The sequence below is a fragment of the Pleurodeles waltl genome, chromosome 12, assembly GCF_031143425.1.
Source record: "Pleurodeles waltl isolate 20211129_DDA chromosome 12, aPleWal1.hap1.20221129, whole genome shotgun sequence".
Classification (NCBI taxonomy): Eukaryota; Metazoa; Chordata; class Amphibia; order Caudata; family Salamandridae; genus Pleurodeles; species Pleurodeles waltl.
The window spans coordinates 92903853-92919111 of NC_090451.1; the positions used below are offsets into that span (position 1 = coordinate 92903853).

At 40.7% G+C, this 15259-nt stretch overlaps 1 protein-coding gene across 1 annotated transcript in view; it reads right to left on the bottom strand.

The window, feature by feature from the left end:
- Nucleotides 1-1128: 1128 nt before the first annotated feature.
- Nucleotides 1129-15259, bottom strand: part of LOC138267509 (zinc finger protein 585A-like) — a 64614-nt gene continuing 50483 nt past the window's right edge. The window contains exons 2-3 of the mRNA XM_069216511.1: nt 9183-9267; nt 1129-5066 (exon numbers count right to left, since the gene is read on the bottom strand). Coding sequence (XP_069072612.1) covers nt 2602-5066; nt 9183-9267 — 2550 coding nt within the window. The 3' untranslated portion in view covers nt 1129-2601. The remainder of the gene's footprint in view (nt 5067-9182; nt 9268-15259) is intronic.

The following is a 15259-nucleotide window of genomic DNA, read 5'->3' on the forward strand; positions in this document are numbered from 1 at the left end:
GATAACCTGCACTGTCTGTTTATATTGTATGGTTTGAATAACATCAATAAAATACAGTTAAACAAAACTAAAGATGTAGATTAGATTCTGGATAAGGCTTAGCATAAAATATTTTTTACAGAGCCACCAGCAAATACTTTGCACTCTTGCATAGTTTAAAAATGTGAATTTACTTACAGAAGTACCTTACGTGATTTTGCATTTTGGTGAGCTCTGCCTCACTATTATCTCATCGTTTTTGCTGTTGGCAAATGCACACACCTACTGCTCTGGTGGACGTGAGGGAGGTGTAGTAAGAAAACAACCATTTTACACCACATGGTTAATACTAAATTGATGCTCACCACATAAAAGAAATGTGATAGGATTTTGCATAGCATTCAGTGTCACAAATATGTTGCATGCCTAAGCAGCTGCAAGATGGTGCATTAGGTCCCCACACCTTACACACATCACTGGGTTTATAGAGAACAAATCACGTTGCATGAGCGAATGATGAGCTGATTAGTCCAAACTGCTGAAACAATATTGAAAAAATCATTTTCAATGCTATGAATCACCAAAGTGTTATAATTTATCCATTACATACCTTACAAACTCCTATAAGGAAGCATGTAGGAGTCACATACCATGGGTACATGTATATATAACGGACGATCAATAGAACATTAGTCAATTAGTATTTCACATCAATAAGGCATCATTCAGTAAGAGCAGGCTCATGGTTATCATAAACCGCAACACCACACGACTAGTGAGTAGTATGTGTCTGGGTATCAATAGCACACTCTACAGCGCAAAAATGTTTTTGGGAGAAAATGGCAGATTTTCCTTCTTGCACGATGCACATTCAGTCATAATTATTATATTCAGAATGGCATTATTTTAGCACAATGCTTTCGTTGCATTTTCAGGGTTTTCCAAAGAGGTATTTTTTAAAGCACCTGTTTGAATTGTTATCCTTTTATCTGATAATCCTACTTGTATACTACGTGTAACATCTTGGCAGCAATCCATTTTGATGTTCTTAGAGTTGTTTTTCATATGTGTAATGCAAGGTTCACCTTCCCTTAAGCCTTATATAGCACCATACAAGAACTTCATCACAGGCAAAAAATCAAGACCACTCAGTTGGATATATTCACATACCTTATGTTTATTCATGCACCTTTTTTGAATAACTTACTGTCCAGAACCCCATCCTGAAAATGGATCTACATTCTACCAAAAATGTTTGCTATAAAGTTAGAGATATTTTATTTCACTGATCTTTTTTTTGTTTTTATGTTTCGTAAATTATCCAGCAATTTTTGCTTAATTGCTTCTTTGTCGATTACATTTTCTATTGTCCTGCACAAGTCAATTCTTTTTATTTCTGTTCCAATACAAAACCTGTGAATATATTTTTCCATTTCCTGTATAACCATGTCTGATGTTTTTCCATATTTTATTGATAGATGTTTGGTACTTCTCACATATTGGTTCTTCTACTTTTCATCATGCGTGGGTACTGCAAATGCCTCTGATGCCGGACAGGTGAAGGTGAATTTCTAAACTATTTCTTTTGGATGTAGGAAACTATCCATTAGCACCCATGTCATGAACCAATGCCGTTCTCTTCTATTTTTTTTTTTATTAATATTTTTTTGAAACACTCATAGACATTGGTTTTATGACTATGGTCTCTAGAGCAGTTTTCCCTTCTTTCAGTCGATTTATTTATTAATCTCTGTTGTGCATTGTATCAATTTGTTTTTCCTTACTTTGCATAATAGTCAGCCTTGAAAACTCATGAGTGTTGTAAGATTTGTAGACTGAGTAATTAAGGCCATTACCAAATGTCTGACATGACAAATAAGGCAATAAGTATGGGACTTTTTTTGCACTACAAGTCATGGAACACAACATTTCTGTAGTAAAGCTGGTTAGCATGTAATAGTGTATTGCTTTTATAATTAGAATAGGTACTGCTTCGGGGCAATATTAGTTTCCGAAGCGGTTCTGTAACAAGAACTGGGATATTGACTTCTAGCTTGAGCTATGCAAGTTTCAGTTTTTTCATGCATCAGAGTTTTATTTTTGTGATTCAACCTTCCGTAAGTACATCTTTTCATCCTCCTACTGTTGATCTTTTACTTTTCAATAAAGTGCAGAATTCCAGTGGAAGACTATCATGTATCCCTTTTGCACATTTGCAGAACTACATCTCACAACTGAAAAAATATTGGTTTTATAGTTTGAAGATGCCCGTACGTGTGATGATTAAAGCTGTATGTCATTGGTATCCTTAGGAAGGAGGCGGGTCTTTTCTATTTTATGTTTTCCTAATAATGAGGCCAGAAGTGCATCCAGGTAATGAACACAGCTTCTCACTGAGTTTAATGCTCAGAGAATAGGAATGTGGATATGGAATTTGCATGAAATATTTTACAGGTGGATGTATGTGACAGAAACAAAACCAGCCATCCTATAATGATATTATGTATGCTGTTATTAATTTGTCATGTCATTTGAATTCACCAAAGCTGGGCACATTCAGTACAATTTTGGAAGCATGAGAACCCAAAAGATTGAAAATATATTATAGGCAATCTCAATATTTCAACTAAATCTCTTTCCTTTAAGTCCCTTTTTGTGAATTCTTTGATGTATTCGTAAATGTGTTTTCTGCCTGAAAGATTTCCCACACTCAGAACATGGGTAAGGCTTCTCTCCTGTATGGGTTCGTCTATGTGTTTTTAGGTGTGGTAACTGGGTGAAAGACTTTCCGCAAACTGAACATGAATATGGTTTTTCTCCAGTGTGCATTCTCTGATGTATGACCAGATCACATCTTTGAATAAAACCTCGTCCACACTCAATACAACGATACGGTTTTTCTCCAGTGTGAATACGTTGATGAGTGATCATGTGAATTAACTGTCTGAAGCTCTTTCCACATTCAGTGCATTTGAAAGGTTTCTCACCTGTGTGCATCCTCTGATGTCTTTTTAGATGTGGCACTTGGGCAAAACACTTCCCACAATCTGAACATGGGTATGGTTTTTCACCTGTATGTACTCTTTGATGTATGGCCAGATCTGATGAGCGAATGAAAGTCTTCCCACACTCAGAGCAATGGTACGGCCTCACTCCTGTGTGTAAATATAAATGCTTATGCAAGGATGATGAGCCACAGAAACTCTTTCCACACTCTGTACATTCAAATGGTTTCTCTCCTCTGTGCATTCTTTGATGTGTAGTTAAGTTTGATAATATGCTATAACTCTTCCCACAGTCACTGCAAGCATATAACTTCTCTCCAGTGTGTACACGCTGGTGTCTGGTTAGCTGAGCCACCTGATTGAAACTTTTACCGCATTCATTACATGGAAAAGGTTTTTCTCCAGTGTGTATTCTCTGATGAATGAGAAATTGTGATGACAAGTGGAATGTTTTTAAACATACAGTACACGAATATGGTTTTTCCCCTGAATGCATTCTCTGATGAATGACATAGTGTGATGAGAAACGGAAAGTCTTCCCACATACAGTACAGCAATATGGTTTCTCTCCTCTGTGTGATGCCTGGTGCTTCAATAAAGGTGATAACTCACGAAAACTCCTAGAACACTGGTTGCATCTAAATGGTTTTTCAACTGAGTGTGTGTGTTGGTGTTTTTTAAGGCTTGAGGAAACAACAAACCTCCTATCACATATTTTACAACAGTATGGTCGCTCTCCTGTATGTGTTCGTTGGTGAGCAACCAACCCAGATGTCTGACTGAAATGTTTTCCACATTCTGTGCATGCATAAGGTTTCTCTCCAGTATGTATTCTCTGATGTGATATGAGGTGTGAAGGCTTCCTGAAGCACTTTGAACACTCAATACATATATAGGGTTTCTCTCCTGTGTGTATTCGTTTGTGTGAGACTAGAGCTGAGGAGACCGTGAAACATTTCCCACATTCACCACATGCATAAGGTTTTTCTTCAGTATGTATTCGTTGGTGGGCACGCAGAGATGATGAATCACGGAACAACTTTCCACATTCGGTACATACATAAGGTTTATCACCTGTATGTATTCTTCGATGAGTGGATAAATGTGCTAATTGAGTGAAGTTCTTCCCACAATCTGTACACGAATATGGTTTCTCTCCTGTATGTATTCTTCGATGATTCTGATAGTGTGATGCCTTACAGAAGGTCTTACCACAATCACTACATACAAATGGTCTTTCTCCTGTGTGGGTTCTCTGATGCTCAATAAGGCGTGCTGAGTCAAAGAAACACTTATCACATTCAGTACACACATGAGGTTTCTCGCCAGTGTGTACTAATTTGTGTCGTGATAGATGTGCTAATTGTTTGAAATTCTTCCCGCAGTCCTTGCAGATAAAAGGCTTCTCTCCTGTGTGTATTCTATTATGAATAAGAAGATGTGATGATCGGCGAAAACCTTTCCCACAAACACTGCATACATGCGGTCTTTTTCCTGAATGCATCTTTTGATGTAGGTCGAGTTGTGCCATCCTGCTGAAACTCTTTCCACACAGGGTACACATATGTGGTTCATTGCTCACTGCCATTGGGTGCACTGCCTGGTGCTTGGTTAGCTGTGATGACCTACTGAAACGTTTCCCACAATCGCTACATGTATAGGGAATGTGTTTTTTTTGCCGTAGCTTCTTTGAAGTTGGCGGTGACAAAATGCTAAAACGCTTCACATGTTCAGCACTGGAGGATGGTTTATCTTCAGGCTGTGTTGGTTTATTTTCAATTAGCAATGAAAACCTACTAAACATATTTCCATTTTCAGTATCTTGCAGCAATATGTCTCCTGTGTGACAATTTAGGTTGGAAATTGGACCTGGCTTTCTGGTACCTCCACCAAACTGAGTAGATGGATTGAGTTCATTTCCTAGATTGGCCATGCGCTTCCTTAGATACTTATATTGAGTACTGACAGTCACTTCTGTTTCACAACAAATTCCATTTGCAATATCTTTCTCAAAGTTGCTTCTTTTCAGTTTACATTTTCTTATGACATCCTCACAGTTCTCTTTTTGTAGCGGTTCATAGTCTGCAGAAACAAATGAAAAGATGAACAAATATGTTTTTGGCAAACAACAGAATGTTACATGAAGAAAATAGGAATTAAATCAGTTTCATCTACATTCCTGATAAAACCTGTATTTCCTATACTATGATTTTCTTATACCCCCTAATCAAAATTTACCTGTGCTTTTGTCTCATAGTTTTGTGTTCTATGGTATTCCAAAACTGTAGCCACAAAGACCAGTATGCACATGTAACCCTGTTGAAAATGTTCTTAAGAACCAGCACATACAGTTTTATCTGACTAAGTAGAATATATCAATTAGCAACTGTGAGTAACGCCAGTAGGTCTCACTCTGTAATAGAGCCACCAGACAAACAACACTACTGGCATACACAGAAAACATTTTATAGATGCACATTCCAAAATAAAATGCTCACAGGCATACGCACACAATCTACAGACAGGCACACATAGTAGCACATTATAATCCATTTTGTGTCTCTACTTTCTGTCTAGTGCAGGATAGATGAAAATAAGGAAAAAGATTCAATGTTTAAGAGATATGCAAGTCTACCTCTCTGAAAATTGGCAAAAAACATTAGCAGCTGTAAATAAAAACATACATTATCAATGCGCAACTATGTTTCTTGTGCTCTCAGTATGTGCCAGTAATGCACACAATAGAGCACCTGCATGTTAAATTGTGGGAATCACTTTGTGTATATAAAGCCATCGTTTCAAGGCATAGTGTGTAACCATTTAACCATCCACAAATGACATTAGCACTGTAGACAGGTGATAAAAATACATCCCTTAAATTAATGAAAATGTCTATATTTTCAGAACTGCCATATCATGCAACAAGGAATTACTCTCTAAAGTTTGATTTCCTCATGAACTGCTGAAATCTAAGCTGATTAGACCTGGGTAGGCTATAGTACCTGCTACTGAAATATGAATGCGGCACAAAATGTTTGAATCCCAGCAGGAAAAAGCGATTTGCGACATGCTGGGTGATACTCACACCAACAAAATGACTCATGGACTACATGCTTTCCACAGACATCTAATTTGCAGGTCATGAGTTTGATTCCCTGGGACGCCAACTGAAACTTAAGTCCTTTTAATAGTAAGAAAACAGAGAACCATTAAATGGGGGTAATAATAACACTTGTTAGTTAAAGCACCTGGAAAGATTATTTAGTGTAGTGAGAAGCAACAGATACAAAGTAATAATTGTTAGTCACAGTGCTATGAAGCCACAATACCATGAAAGCAAGAACGCGACTGAAAAAACAAGTTGTGGAACTGAAGTTGTTCAGGTGTTTTATATGATATAATGCAATTCTGAAGAAAGTCTGAACCAACTTAATTCTTCAAGTCCTGTGAACCATCACAAACAAAAAAGTATTAATCCATGAAAACAACAGATCTCAAAGGGACTGAACTACACCAGTCATAGGACCTTTGGAAAAAAAGTATGTCATAGTGCTAAACAAAATCTTTGATAAATTCTGAGTGATTATCCGCGCTCCACCATATGACTCAGATCATCACTCAGCAATATTAAAAGTACATGTTTGGTGCTTTGATGTTTGTTTTAAACACAGGGCCATAACTGGGAAGTTTCAGTTTGTCTGAAAGGAGCACATTTTTAAATAATATCTTCATAAGAAAAGTGTTTCCATCTTGTTGAGCTATTCACAGAGGGCGATCTTTATACAAGAGAGATAATCAGTCAACCTGTGTTTAGTCCAAGATGACGTGTTAAGGTTAACACAATCATCACACTGAGCAGGTGAGGAGTCACACAATTGGTGGGATGAAGAAAATGTAATTACAAGCTGTGTTCTCAAAACAGAGCAAGATGAAAGCACATAGAACAGCTTTGTCGTCACATAGGCAATTTGCAGCTGATACATACATGTAAGCATGTAGTGAACTGGGAAACAGATTTAGACTTGATATACATGCAAAATAGTATAGGCTTAAATATGGGCTACAGCATCCAATCATCTATTTGCTTACAGCATGAAGAAGGTGCACATAAAGTAATGAACAGAAGGTACTTGCCCGTACCAAGGCTGAAGGCCATGTTCGACGCATCAGATATATATTGGAAAAACTGTGGCGAAAGAGGCACTTTGCTCCACATGGGGAGTTTATGCATATTATACAGAATTACTGGACGGAGATTTTGTCCCAGGTTAGAATAATGACTGGGATCACCAAGCCACTGCAGCCCCTCGAGTTGCTTTTTGGGAAGCCGCGAAGAACAATCATGGCATATGTAATTTGGTACCCACCGTTGAAGATGTGTCTATTTTTTATAGAAATCATTCACCTGTATGTGGTGATGCGTACACTGAAAGAGATGCTTCCATTATATTTCCATTATTTTGAGGGGCCTGTAATCGCACCTCATGTTATTCGATTCTGCTGAGTCAAAATTGATCAAATGTACTAAATACCAGCCAATTACTAGTTTTCTAGTAATACCATAAAGAATTTTTGAGTACTGCACTTAAATCTGCATTTTCAGCTAAATACTGGGCATCCCCCCAATAAATATTGGCCAGTTTGACCTTCCAGCATTTATTACTAACTCATAATTGAGATATATGCGGTAAAAGAAATCACTGAACGTATTGCAATAAACCGGGTGGTTCGTAATTAGGGCCAATTTGACAAACACACAGTCCTAGACATTTTTAACTGTTCTGGGAAATGTACTACTATGCAAACTGCCAGGTGTGAGCATTCCAAATTAGAGTCCAGATGTGGGCTCGGGGATAGCAAAAAGGTTGCTGGTCTTAGAGATCGAACTATAAAGAAACAGAAACCTCAGACAATCCCAAGCAAAACCAGGTCAGACCTGCTGCCTGGGGGGACAGCTGCATACTAGCCCTCATGAACGATCTGCATTCACTTCCACGCTGATAGGGAATGTCCTTCAATATACTGTCCCCAGGGACAGACACAAAGCTGCAGGGATGAATTTGCCCAGTTTTACATTCCTCCTACAACTGTGCATTCTATGTAAGTGCTAGTTACCATAAATCAAAGCCATCATGTACAAAGACCCCACTCTTACAATTCGAGGACGCTCTAGTTCCAAACTCCCTACTGAAAACTTCTGAGGGAAAAGAAGGGGTGCTCAAGCAGCAGACTTGGGGTGCGTCTTCAATGGGAACTCTGCAGATACTTGTACTCGATCACAGCTTCCCTCATGTGCTCTCACCCTTGAGAAAGAGCCACCCACAACCAGAAGAGATCAGAGTGGCTGCCGGAGGCAATGAGAGTTTTATAGGGGTTCTCTTTACGAGGCAACGCGATCATAAGGCAACCTGGAGAAGGGAACACTTTTGCGTGTGGGTTGACACCGAGGTGTATGGCGCCAACGCCTGCAACCCACGAGGTTGAGAAGGGTGGTCTGTCTCAGGATATGCCTATGTACTGGGGTTGGTTTTAAGGCCAGACTGCATACATTGTTGCATACAGGAAGAGGAATACATGGGCCCAACCACAAATGATTGTTGATTGCTTTGCTTTGATAGGGTACCAAGGGGTTGAGAAGCCTCACAGGTGCTAACAAAATGTTAGTCCACGGATCAGAACCTGCAGCTTGGCAAATACTTTCTAGCCTTACTTCCTGCACCTCCTCGAACTCTTTACCTTGGAGAAGACCCCCAACGCCCCAGTAAGTAACACACTCTGCAGTTCTCCACTGCTGTCATTTCTTGGCTCTCACGCTCCCATGACCTCTCTAGCCCCCTCCCTTTGTTGTGAGCATCCATGGGCACAGCAAACACATCTGAACCACTTCATTCTTTTAGACTGCACTCTTACTGCACTTCAGCACTCCCAGTCTCTTGGGCTCACAGTATCCCCACCCCCAAGTGCCCACTCTGAGCCCCCACAGCATCCACAGCGGAAGCTGCATGTTGCCAATCACCAACCATAACGGTGGAGCTCACATCCACACCAGTGTATACCATCAAGGTAAACAGACTTTGGTATAGACATTATCGGACACACGACCAGACAGACTTCAGAAATAAAAGGAACCAACGAAATCCCCACCCACAGCCCAGCAGGCAACTGAAGGTGAAAACATGTCCTTATGAGCCCTCTCACCTGCAGTCAGATTCCTCTTGAAAATCTTCTGATATTCCTGAAAGAGTGATAGCTTCCCGGCATTCTCCTCCACCTCCAACAACCTCTGAAATGTTATTATTATTAAATATTATTTTCGATTGTTTGGTAAAGAGAATGAGCAGAGAGGTACTAAAAAGTACTAACACAGCATGTGGAAACACAGAAAAAATACACACTGATTTTACTCTGTACATAATGAATAGACAGGTAGCATAAAAGGAATTTATACTAAGACTACTTTCAGCATCAAAATTATTGACATCAATTCTATTTTTCTTATAGCAATATTTGACTTTCAATATATTAACCAATAGTATTCATTTTTAGAATAGTAGATATGCAAACACTGAAATCTCAGTTGGAGTGCAATTATATGGCATTTCATTACAGAAAGGCATTGACGCTCATCGTCTGGTCAGACATTAAGAAAAATGTTCATGGTTTCAAGTAGACCACATTGTTGTCATTCTTTGTCCATCGTCAAGGCCTCTCATCCTTCATGTCTTGTAGACACTTGAATACCACAGCACTGTGGTCTGAACCAAAATATACACTGAGTATTCCTAATGACACTTATGATGCATTATGAGGTCTATGCTAATCGTGGACAAAGATTTCTTATTCTGACTCATTTTCACTATATGTAGCTAAGGACTACATTTTCTAACCTAAAACCATGAAGATAATGTTTCTCTACCTTGCTGCCTCTCAGAGGCGGTTATTGCACCCATTTGATCATCCATGGATTACGCCAAATGACTATTCAAGGTCAAGTTCTAGGGTAATTGTACAATCAGGTGCAGATGGCTTGTACTCGATCCAGTTTCGCTCAGTTTGTGCTCGGTTCTGGGGGTCTTGCATGCTTAATTTGAGTGGGCAAAATATTGCTGGTCAGTGGAGTACTGTGTGTAAAGAGAAGGTTGGAAAGACTGTCTTTCAACATGAGAGCTCAAACTTTAGTATCAGTTATAAAAACCAAGAAGCCACTTGCGCCAATGGCAAGTGCCACGGTTGGTAGTGTTTGGAATCGGCGACTAATTCTAAAGTTGAACTTTGGTCTCAGAGTACCATTCCACTCAAATTCTGTGCCTTAAGTTGACGTTAATATAAAATAACGTAAACAAACAATGACATGAGGGATGGGAATGTAATAACCAGTGAAGGAGAGATGCTGATGAGACACTTACCAATAAACAGTTTTCCCTTTCCCAAGTAGATTAAAAGAGGGGTATATTTTGACAAGGTGATCATTTTAGTGGAGTTACAGCCATTAAATTCAGGAACAAGCGTATCCTAACCTGACGGGCACAGCCAGTGCTTAATTTGAGCCGGAGGATTCCGGTGCTTAGCACTGGCACTTAATTGTCAGCATTGGCACTTAAGCCAGTCTTCAACATGGTGGTGCTGTTTGTGTAATTTAGAGATGAGCAGAACAACAGTTGTTTTATATTTCAATATACATTAAATATGACTAATACATCCTGCCCAAGGTATTCTTATAGCTTTGGGGGTCTGCAATAGTCTGAGTTATCACACTTGTAGAAGTGTGATGGTTAGTAGTTGTGTAGGTACTGTCATTGGCAGCACTGGAAGGGGCAATGGGTGATACAAGCTGCAGTGGGCTCCTGACGAGGGCCCTGGCACTTACTGTTTTACAAATTAAGCACTGGGCACAGCCATAAATATTTCCAAAAACTTTAATTGTGGCATTTGGCTGATGTATAGAAATAGAAATACCAGGGCCGGTCTTGGGAAACTGACCCTTAAAATATGTGAGAACGTTTTAAACAGTAGGTGCCATCTGGGTGCATTAGATTTTAATGCATGCTTAGTGGGAGAGCTACTTCGAGGTTAAATCGGAAATTTAGAGGTTGAGAGCTGATTACTCTTATCACATCTTATATTAGGCTAAAGGTCGAGTGGCTTAGGCATGTTTTTCACCATGCCCCAGTCCACTGGGGCTTTTGGTGCTAGGACAGCAATATCAGTAGAGCCAGGCAAGACACATGAGAAAGCCCCTTGGTCCTATGACTTCTGGTAACACAAAAGTTTAATCTCTGGAGCTACTGTTAACTCCTGGAACTGAGATCTTTATTTCAACTCCTCTAAATCTGTCTGTTTTCTACAAAGTATCAGTAAGGATGCCAAGTGACGCTCAGTGATACAGGAGCCTTGAACCACTATGCAATGTCATGTGTGATACCCAATCTGTAAAGTTATTGTTGATATCATTTTTCATTCCCTGTGTGATCTCATTAGTGATGTTGTGTGTGAGATTTGAGCAGTATGTCAAGAACGGAAAGCTTCATCATTAGAGTTCAATAATTTATCATTACTGCGGAATTTCATTTAGTTTTAGTTTTAAATGAGTCAGTCCTTAAACTGGACCTTATATGTTTTTTAAGGCAAATTATATATTTTAAGAAGTAATAACATGTCTAGAGAAATCTTTGAGCTGTTTAGTTCACAAGAAAAACATTCCTGGATGGCAAATAATTTTGGCCCATTCACTAATTTGCATGGAACATTTTAAAGAAGAACTGTATGGATAAATAAGGTTTGATTTAGTTAAGTTTCAGTAGGGGGAAATGGGAAGATATTAAGAGGACAAGAAGAATCACAAATGTGTTCCCAATAAGAAAAAAATATGAATTTTCCCCAAACATTTTGGCAGGAAAGGAAGGGCTTAGTCAAACTATAAATGCTTTTGTGAATTGGTGCCAATGTGGGCAGAATTGTTTAAAAGATATGAACTGAAAAATCAACACATATCAGCGCCTAGTTTTCTGATACTAAAGTTTGAGAAACTGGATCTCAGTTTGTAGATCTCTCCAATGCCACTGGCTCCCTGAGTAAGGAGATCCTTTTTCATCCAGTAGCCATTACTTGGTTTGAGAACTAGCTCTGTTACTTCCCGAATCTCGTTCTGCACAACAATGATCGATGCCAGGTGGGTGCAAGAAAAGCACATCGTACCCCTAGAGGGACACTAGAAGATTGCAGGGTTGGAAAACTCAGTCTGAAACTTTGTTTTTGAAATTCAGTTGTTTATGCACATTTCTTTTGTTTTTCATTGCACTTACTGTGCCTTCTGTGATCCAAAATTTCTAAAACTTTTTGCAGATTTTCACATATTTGGAATGCCTTGCTCATGACCCACTACTTTGGTAATGTATTCTCGACGTCCAAGACCAACTTCAAAACCACAGTCATCATGGTTTAATCTGCTTGGCGTGCCCTACGGTCAGCCCTTCACTATTCAATCAGCCAGTTGTTCATATGCCACATTTTGTCCATTTCCCTGTCAAGCTGACAACATCCTGTACCTTTCAAGCTAACCACCTTTCCAAATAAATGAATCCCTACCTCCTGGCTGGTCACTGTCCTCCAGTCTTCAAAACAGCAGTATCCATTGCTATTCACAATAAGCCTTAGCAGATCCATCTGCCCATCTCCTTCCCCATTCTTCTACAAGACTCTGAAGACAGCCACCTTCAGAATGGGCCTGATTCACAAAGTGAACTTTGTAGCACATTTTATAGTCATAGAAAATGTACTACAGGTGTTATTCACACAGTTATGTGCATAGTTTACACCTTCATAACTAAGTATACTTACACGTGCAGAGTTCTCCTCTCTGACTGCAGAGTGTCCACATACTTTAAGTAGTAAATGGAGTGGTGCAGGAAGGAGTGGGTGTGGAAGGGGGAAGAACTACTACAAAAGGGGGTAGAAAAGGGAGAAGGAAGAGGGGTTTAGGTAGGGACATCCCCCTCCTACACAAGAATAAGCCAATTACACTACACAGGTGGTGGAGACATGTAACATACACTTGTCTAGTACGTTTACACTCTGAGTTTGTGAATACCAAAAGTAGTAAACGTACTCCAAACTTTAAACTTATTCAAAAGTGTAAGTTACCTTTTTGAATCAGACCTAAAGAGTTGGCCCCTCTAGCTATCTGAACTCTGCAGCTGTGTGTATGAAAAGCACACTCTATTGCAGCTGCAGTCACACTTGTATCAACTCCATTTCAACTGCCCTTACTTTATTCTCAGTCTGATGTCTGCTTCATTTAACTCATGGACATCGCTTCCTCGTCCCCATAGTGTCTTACTTGGGCATGTCTGGCTCTCCAGCCTAGGTCCTGACTTATACTTCTTAGGCCCTCTTGGCCCTCATCATACAGTGCCCGGTGTTTGGAGCGCCCATTAAAATCTGGTTCCAAGTGGATGGAATTAATTGGGTGTGATAGATCACTGCTATTACAAACTGTTGTGGAATAAAATGTAGATCTGGTGCTTATCGTACCATAATCTGCCTGTTTCAGTAATTACTAGCCTTTTTTTACCAGGTAAACCTTTGCAGGTTTGATCAGCCATAATTTACCATAGAAGAAAATGTGGGGTGAGGTGTTAGATGCAAAACGTATAATTCTAATATGTGCAGTAAAAGGAGGCCACTCGTTAAAGGTCATTAATCTTGGGGACTACAGAACCTTCATCACCCACTGCTTGAATTGTGAATGTATATAAATATTAATAATAAATTCAGCTGCCAAAAGCCCACACCAGGAGAACTGCTGGTTACCACAGCTGCCTCATTTTGATGCCACCTAGTGTATCTTTCTGCCACGCACCTACACCTTGTAGGTACGGGGGACACAACAATTTTTATACCCCAAATGTGCCGACCGCCTGCAAATAACAGCACAAATTAACCTTTAACCATCTTCCCATGCAGCTATCCACTCCCTCAGTGTCATCTCATTTAATTCCCCCCCCCATCTCTTCGTGCATAACACCCAAATCACCTGCTCATTCTCCTCATTTGAACCCCTCTCCCCGGAAGCACAATAGATTGCTTTCCTCTTACTGGCATTGGTCTGACCTCTGCTGCATGGTGCTCAACCCAGCCAAAACTGAACAATTTACATTGCCTTGTCTCCTGCATGGAAAACATCTCTGCCTCAGCATGATTCCACAATTTCCCTCCAGACTTCCTCATAGTGGCCTTTTCTCATCAACTGTAATTGAGTACTAGAATTTCCAAGTAACTCGATATCATCTGGATACTATGGGGGTCATTCTGACTTTGGCGGGCGGCAGAGGCCGCCTGCCAAAGTACTGCCGTCAGAATACCGCTGCGCGGTCAAAAGACCGCCGTGGTAATTCTGAGTTTCCCGCTGGGCTGGCGGGCGACCGCCAGAAGGCCGCCCACCAGCCCAGCGGGAAACCCCCTTCCATGAGTATGCCGGCTCCGAATGGAGCCGGCGGAGTGGAAGGGGTGCGACGGGTGCAGTTGCACCCGTCGCGATTTTCAGTGTCTGCTTGGCAGACACTGAAAATCTTGGTGGGGCCCTGTTAGGGGGCCCCTGCAGTGCCCATGCCATTGGCATGGGCACTGCAGGGGCCCCCAGGGGCCCCACGACACCCGTTACCGCCAGCCAGGTTCTGGCGGTCAAAACCGCCAGAACCAGGCTGGCGGTAAGGGGGTCGGAATCCCCATGGCGGCGCTGCTTGCAGCGCCGCCATGGAGGATTCCCTTGGGCAGCGGGAAACTGGCGGGACACCGCCGGTTTTCCGTTTCTGACCGCGGCTGTACCGCCGCAGTCAGAATGCCCCTGAAGCACCGCCAGCCTGTTGGCGGTGCTTCCTCCGTCCCCGGCCCTGGCGGTCCATGACCGCCAGGGTCAGAATGACCCCCTATGTTTCCAGACCAGTGTTTTCCCTTTTTTTAAAATAAATAATTGTTTTCCCATGTATGAATACAACTAGTTGATTTGGAGCAAATCAGAACTTCACCCTAGAGCGCATTGATTAGTTGCAAAAAAGACAAAATCTATTGAGGTTTTTGCCACCTACCTTAAGCAATTATTCTTCCAATACACTTCGTGTAGTAATGTGTAGCAGTTTATTAGCAGCCCCAAGGAACAGCTGCTCACCACCCAGTCCTCCTTCAAGTCCCTGTTACTTAGTTACCAATCAGAATGTGGCAGTCTGTGATGCCAGGCTTGACATCACAATGTTCCACATCCAACACTACACCGTCTACTC